The sequence below is a fragment of the Alosa sapidissima genome, chromosome 8, assembly GCF_018492685.1.
Source record: "Alosa sapidissima isolate fAloSap1 chromosome 8, fAloSap1.pri, whole genome shotgun sequence".
Classification (NCBI taxonomy): domain Eukaryota; kingdom Metazoa; phylum Chordata; class Actinopteri; order Clupeiformes; family Clupeidae; genus Alosa; species Alosa sapidissima.
This window is the reverse complement of record NC_055964.1, coordinates 25,029,263-25,036,762: the sequence shown is the minus strand read 5'-3', so window position 1 is coordinate 25,036,762 and position 7,500 is coordinate 25,029,263. Positions and strand designations below refer to the sequence as shown.

General features: G+C 45.9%; 2 protein-coding genes across 9 annotated transcripts in view; both read right to left on the bottom strand.

Annotated features, from left to right (window-relative positions):
- The window catches only part of ebf2 (EBF transcription factor 2), a 26,419-nt gene extending 25,050 nt beyond the window's left edge, over positions 1–1,369 (bottom strand). For all 8 annotated transcript variants that reach the window (XM_042102007.1, XM_042101999.1, XM_042102000.1 and 5 more), the window contains exon 1: positions 744–1,369. In XM_042102007.1, coding sequence (XP_041957941.1) covers positions 744–877 — 134 coding nt within the window. In that variant the 5' untranslated portion in view covers positions 878–1,369. The remainder of the gene's footprint in view (positions 1–743) is intronic.
- Positions 1,370–5,872: 4,503 nt separating this feature from the next.
- The window catches only part of LOC121716026 (kinesin-like protein KIF27), a 5,029-nt gene continuing 3,401 nt past the window's right edge, over positions 5,873–7,500 (bottom strand). Inside the window, exons 7-9 of the mRNA XM_042102156.1 lie at positions 7,038–7,266; positions 6,664–6,864; positions 5,873–6,482 (exon numbers count right to left, since the gene is read on the bottom strand). Coding sequence (XP_041958090.1) covers positions 6,219–6,482; positions 6,664–6,864; positions 7,038–7,266 — 694 coding nt within the window. The 3' untranslated portion in view covers positions 5,873–6,218. The remainder of the gene's footprint in view (positions 6,483–6,663; positions 6,865–7,037; positions 7,267–7,500) is intronic.

Below are 7,500 nucleotides of genomic sequence, written 5' to 3'. Positions count from 1 at the left end.
ATGATAGCAACTACCGGTATTGGTAGTGGTGTTATATCAATTTATGTATAATGGCAATCGTTTCATTAAAACCTTCTGTTTAGACGGCTTTCAACTTGATAACTTTTTCAATAGCCTATAAGCTTAATCGTCTAAAGTGTGTGCGACAGCGTTTGTGCTTTCCAGCCGATACACTAGAAATGAAATCAAAGTCTAGTGTTAAAACAAATAGATAGCCTACAACCACGCATTTCTAGTGTGGTCTATCAATATCAAACTGTAGCCTAACAGAGAGGAGACGCGTCCCAGCTCAAGTGGGCTCTCTGACAGCGTGCCGGTTGCCTTTTGTTGTTTTGCTTTGTTTGGTTTTGTTTAGGCCCTTTCACCCGACTCGTGACACGGCCGCCTCCTAGTTCAGCCTAGGACTAGTGATGCACCAAAGCTTAAAAAGCAAAGTGAGCGCCCCATGCCATGCTCTGACCTGTTGCATTCTATGATCTGACAGAAGATGTGAGGGGAGCACTGCCACACAGCTGATAGCGAGCGTTGTACCTTCTTTATAGAACTGATTTAGTCTCTCACTGTTTTAGAACTTAGGCCACTTACGAAAGTAGCCTACTTCAAAAGCAATACCTCAACCCATTCTCTGATACTGAGCAAGAGTATGCATAAAACAACCTAGAAATGCCTTTTCAAAATTATCTTAAATATTGGAGTCGCTTGTAGATGTCAGTAAAGCGGACACTTTTGTAAGATGGACTTACCTTTGAGCAGCAACATTTGCGTCCACCACCCCGACATTCCTAACCCACGAGCGCACGGGATCCATCTCCTCCCCAAGAGCTCGCTCCTTCAATCCGCTGACGTCCCTCCCCAGATGTTCGTGCAGCCCGAACATTTAAAACTCTGCCAAAACACTTCTGAATAATCTTGCAGACCAGGAGATATACAATCCGAAAAGAGTGGGCTGCCGCAGGTGCTGTTTGTTGATTTGCCGTTAACTAGACGCAGCAGGGAGGTTTTCAGGTGTTCGACTCCCCTGCAGTTGTTTTTCCTCTCTTTCGGCTTCAAACGTTCCCCGGAAACGACAGAAGTGGTAATAAACGTATGCTCCTTCCAGATGCGATCATTGTTCAACTGAAACCTCGTAATGAATCCCTTGTTGCATCCACCGTTCACGAGGATCACCTGTGCTGAGGAAACATACACTTGCAGACGCAAACACACAACTGTCAACTTTGGTCTCCAAACCCCTTCTCTCACTCACCTCACACTTTCATACACTACCTCACACTCAAAACACACAGACGCGACTGGAATTCAACGGTGTTCTGCACGACTGAAGGCGTAGTCCGAGACAAAACACAAACAGAAGACCCTGTCCCGTTGGCCGCGCGCCTGCTGTACAAATTGGCAGTGATGCTTTCAGCACTCCGAGCATGAATGAGGTACCTAGCGAGGGCATGCTGGAGGAGGAGCCAAGATGACCATATTTGGTGGATTGTATGAATGGTGAATCTGATTGGTCTCATAAAGTTCTTATTGGTATAGGGCTCAGTATACATTTGGGTGCATCTGGACAAAGTCGTGGTCAAACTTTAGCATGACAATAAAACCTCCGTCATGATGAGCTCACCTTGCGTTGCGATGGACCGTGCAGTGATATAGGCTATTAGCTTTGTCTCTGTCTGCGCTGGTATTCTGTCCTGTCAAGTCTACAAATACCATTGTAGAGAGAGAAAGTTCCGTGCAGAGCTTTCAGAATCACACACCAGCTGATTTATCAACACATCATGCTACCCCCACTGAAACTATTTTCCTATCAATAAGTTCTTGTTTTTTAATATGATATATGTTTTATTAATAATGGTGAATTATGAATGAATGATGAAATGATGAATGAATAATATGACATGAGTCTTTTTAACATTAATGTGTGAAGTAACATATACCTAATCATGGAAAAGATGTATCTACATGTAGGCTAATCTATAGGCGTAATATAGCCCACCTTTTAGACTTTTGGTTGTTGCTGCACATTCTGTATATCAACAGGAGGATTTTGCTTTGCCTAACTCTGCATTAGTATTTGATTATATTGATTAAAAGTTTATGCATAGGCTATAGCATAGACCAACATATAGTCTACAGATTTTTCTAAATATTTTTCATGTTTCATTTCGTTTTATGTATCTCTTGAATCTTGCTTTGTGTTTATTGTTTTACAAATATGGAATATCACAAATTGAGGAGGACACAGGAGGGAAATGCACAGGGAGGTTTTTCATTAGGCTACGTCTAAACATTTAAGATATAGGAGCTAGAATGAGGATCTGATTTGTGATTGTAAACAATCGTTTCTCAGAAGGTAGCAATGTTAATAGCTATGTTATTAGTTTGCTATTAGGGAGTTTTGAGTAGTTTGCTCATATAACAGGCTGTAAGTGCAGGTCCACATTATCCAGTTATTGCTGATTAACTCATCCACGTCGTAAAAAGGATCTATTTCAAAGGCTATTTCAGACACGAGCGTTAAGCCGTAGCCTACTGAACATGTATTGTCTGTCTAAAGCCGTGCGAATCCCCGCTGCTGAAACCCAATGTTTAAGGGACAATGATGCTAACTTCTTCATCTGAAAATCACCGGCGAGCTTTAGACCATGGGCAGCTGTGTGCGCGAGCCGAGCAGACGGACTGAACAAAGACTCCGAATTATTTTTCCCAACTTTTTTGCATTTCCGTTTTTTCTCTCCTCTCGCGGGTGAAAAGGAGAGTTTTTTTCTCCCCATCTTTTCTTGCCCCTGCTGGGGTCATTGTCTGCGCGAGGAGCTCAAACGCCCAAACAATGGGCGTTACCCCCTCCCTATGCGCACACACCGCCACCCGGCCGCACCGACCATCTGCCATCGCGCGGCCGAGTCAGCTGTTCTCCCAATTACCGCCTGGGAGTCGCGGAATCCCCTGGCCGGAATCCCCTCACCCTTCACATGCATTCCCGTTCCCTTCTCTCGCTCACCGTTTCGTTTGAGTTCTTCCTCAGATTTCCAACCATTGACTACTTTACAACGACACCCCTGCCCGCAGTATTTGTGCTATCAACTAATTTGGTGACACTGAAATGTCACCAAAGTCAAGGCATGCCAGTAAAGGCAAGGAGGTTGCAAAGATCCCAATATTTCAGAGAAAAATCATAGAGAAGTTTTTCTGATCAGGCCACCATAATCTCCTATAATTTGCTTTTCAAATTATACTCATGTCATAATACATATGAACATTTTTTAGATTTATTGTAGGGAAGAGAGTTGGGCGATGGGGCACAGCCACACCAAATGTAACATGCTGTAACAAGTTATGAGTTAGTATGGCATCCACTTAAAATTCCCTTTTAAATTCCCAGTTTTCCAACCCTTTTCCTTAACATCACTCTGTACACACAACCACCCAGCTAAATTCACTTGTGTCACCCAGATATTCCTACAGCAGGGTGAGATGGCTGGGCATGTGTGCACAGAGGGGTGAAGTGGGCTGCATTGAGAGGGGATTGAATGGAGTGTGTTTGGAGACCCTTGTGATAAGAGCTAAGCTGGAGGCACACACACACCACTGTGAAAAGAGCATCTTTCTCCCCACACCGGTCTGAGGGTCACACCACCAGCTGCACTCCTCAAGTTAAATAGATTTATATTGATGTTATTAGAGTCATTTCTCCACTGACATTTCTTCAGTGAGACCATGAGAACAAGTGTTGTTCTTACACTTGCAATCATTCCAATCATCAAAGACACAGAATTGAAAAATAAGAAAGTTTTATTCATCTTATTCATCTGAGTGAAGGTAAATAAACCAACCAAATCACTTAAATCAATCCTTATATGGTGGACATTTCTGCTAGTAAAACTGAGTGTGTGCATGAGGGGGAGGGAGTGGAATAGTGTGTATGGACTGACGTCTGACTGAGCCTCACCAGAACCCGACGCTGCTATTGTGCACTCAAACTTATTAGCAAGGTCATGAGCCAGCTGGCTGAACTGCTGCCTTGCTCTTTGACACATACAGAGTGTGAGGGAAAGAAAGAAAAAGAAAGACAGAGAGAGAAAGAAAGAAAGAGAGAGACATACAGCAAGAGAATGTCAAATTTGAGAAAGTTATCACAATTTAAAAATAATTCAAAGTATGAGTTCCTTTATGGTATCACTCTGAAGAAGCATTTCCCTTGAAAGTGTCTGCTCAGCCATCCAGGCCTCTCTCCATACCCTCACACACACACACACACATTCATGTAGCAATTTGTCTGTGGGAGGAGAATGTTTTGAATTGCTCCTCAGGGTCCTCTATCTGTCTGTTCAATGTTACACTCAAAGTGTGGTGTTCAATCACAACCCTGGTTGTGAAAATGGGAAACAAACAAAAGTGGCTTGGATCAAGCTAAAAACAACCGTAGCCAATGAACACAGTGATTCAAGATGTGGAGGGGTGGGTGTGATGTGATTTGCTGTTGAGTATGGAATACATATCAACCTTTTGCTAAACCTGCTCAGCACAACATGCATCTTTGAGGCACATTTGGGAGGATGTGATTCATAATGGAAATAGATGTCTCCTGTCAAAGCATTAAGGCTATAGACCTATGGTCTCCACTGGATCTCCATATCTACTAAGAATGAGTCTGCCCTGGAACATCTTTTAGGGATGATAAAAGTTTAAACTAGAATTTGCTCATTTCATTTGTTTGATGCCAACCTATGACAGTTTCATGAGCCTTTATATAGCCATTATCTTGTAAACTCCCGTCTATGCATTTGAATAGCGAAAAGTGATGCCACGCGTGATAGGCATTTCCCTAAACCTCAGCCTCAGCATCTCTGTGGGTCGCGTCTGCTGTCTGACAGCAAGTGACTTCATCCTAATCCATTCCACCCACTCGTGCACGGGGTCGCGCGCGCATTCACTAAATAGAAGCCCGCCGGCGGTGGAACAGAATTAGGGGGTCTCCCGTTCGAATCCGTCTCGTACAAATGGACGGCCTTTCATTTGCGTTCCACCTGGTGCGCACAGTGACAGTAGGAGGAGGTGCTGTGGCGCGTTGACTGCTCCACGAAACAATGGAGAATGCTGGGCCGCACGCCCCTACTCATCCATCTCCCTTTCCCATGGGAGCCTTGCAGCGGCGTGGGGACTCACACCCCTCCTCTCTCCTCCTTTTTCGGAGCAGGAGGACGGGGTCGCTGCGCGCTGTGTATTGATCGCACATTTATTTGTTTACTTAATAATAAGTTAAGTGCGAACCGGGGGCGCGTGAGTTCAAAGGGCAGCGGTGTGTGAGGGTGCACAGCGCAGCAACTGCTCAGAGGATCTCTGATGATATAACATCAAGGTGTGGTAAAAAAAAATCCTTCTACCGATTGTTAAAAACGTTTAACGTAATCCCGGCTTTTAGGGTTTGGTGTGCAGGTGCCTCTCTTCGCGTAGGGGCCATCAAAATGACCCATGTTCAAGTCCTGAAAGCGTTACAATTCGAGTGAACCTGTATTGGAAAAAGTCTGTCTGAGTATTTCCAACAGTATAATGGCCTTTAATTATTATCCACTGAGTGTGATATCGTATGACGTAGTTTTATGCCTTATAGGCTAGACTATTTCATCTGGGTTTAAGTAGGCTCAGTGCGCGCATCGCAGATCTTGCTACTGAACAGCGAACGTGACTTGTGCGCCCCCCCTCGGGATATAAGATAGCTTCTATTATAGGCTACCAGTTGGATTCTTGTTGTAGGCAAATTTCACATTTAAAATAATTGCACCTCAACCAAATTAGGTAATTCTGTAGAACCAAAATAAAAAAATATATACATTAAGATTTTCTTTGGTGTTCAGTAGTATTAACAAATACAACCAGATTATAATTCAAATTATAATTTATTATATTATTCAACTAAAGAAATCATACACATTTAAAAAAAAAACACACACACAAATCATGTCAGCCACAGGAGTACAGGAAAAATATTGATCTGACAGGCACTGTGAAGGAGGTGTAAAAACCACAGCCTTCTGAGTAGAGGGCAGAGGGTTGATGATGTGTTGAGTCAGTGGTCAGTGTGGTGGGGACTGGGCTCTAAACAGAGAGGAGCTGAGTCAGGGTTCATCTGAATGGGATGAGGATTAGACACCGCAAGTGCTAATCCATGTCAGTGCTTAGTGTTTTGGGGGCGTATGTGCGCTCATAGGGTCTGGGGCTCCATGTCAGTCGGGTGCCTCCCCCAAGCCCTGCCCTCCTTCCCCGCTGCCCCTGCGCCACGACGCCCTGCTGGAGGCTGGCGAGGGGCCGTCCTGCACCAGCTCCTTGAGGCGGCGCCGCAGCTCACGACTGCTGCTCCGGTAGAAGAACACCTCCTTCTCCAGCTGCTGGAGCCTCCGGGCGCTCTGCTGCTGCTCGGCGGCGAGGAGCGCCTCCAGCTCACGCACGCACCTCCGCTGGGACGCACCGCGCTCCCGCAGACACACCACCTGAGGGACGGACGGAGAGGCGGTCAAAAATCAGCTAGGAAAAAAAAAAGTCACACTGTATCCGCAATCCAACCACGCTGGTCGGCTGCTGCTGGTTGCCTGGGACAAGTGTGCCAGTCATGCAGAGTAACATGATGGGACTAAAGCCTGAGGGCAAGGCACATGGGGGGGGGTCACTCACCTTGCTAAAGTATGTGTAGAACAGAGCTTTGGCCTCCTGCAGAGAGAGCTCCTCCAGGACTCTGTCCAGACTGTCCACAGGCACAGAGCTCGCACTGAGTTGCCTCTCGGGGGCCCTCTGCTGGTCGGGGTGCTCACGCAACCCAATCACAGCATCCACAGCCTCTATGGTCTCCTCAAGCTGGTGCAAAGTAAGGTCATCCTGAAACACACACACACACACACACACAGTCATGTGCATCACCCATGTGCCATAGACAACTTTCTGTGCCCTTTATGTTCTCATGTTTGCATGCAGTGTGTGTTCCTACCCTCGTCACAGGTGTGTTTTCTCCTCACTCACCTGTTCTGAGTGTGTGTTTTCTCCTCACTCACCTGTTCTGAGTGTGTGTTCTCTTCAGACAGCCGGCTGCTCAGCTCGTCCCTCCTCTGCTGCAGACGCTCTTTCTCCAACAGGAGCTCGCTGACCAGAACAGACTGGGCCTCACACGTGCTGACCTCTGCATCACACGCACTGGACAGCCCTGGGATGCCCAGGGTCTCAGAGATGGCCACGCTCAGGTCTGGGGCGTGTTTGCGGGTCCACGTGCGGTTCAGCAGAGGTCTGTTTGAGAAAAAGACACAAACAGATAACGTCTCCAGTCGAGTGTATGAGAATGGAATGCGATATACAAAACCAGTACAGAGCAGATAGGGAGAGGTGACATCTAGAGCTGGTCCATGTTGTTGTTCAGCCTGGTTGGAAGCTGGGATGATATAAGTATCTTATCCCATTCTGTTGAACTCTTATGAGAATGTATATGGTGCATGAATAGAGATCATCCCCACTGTCCCACCA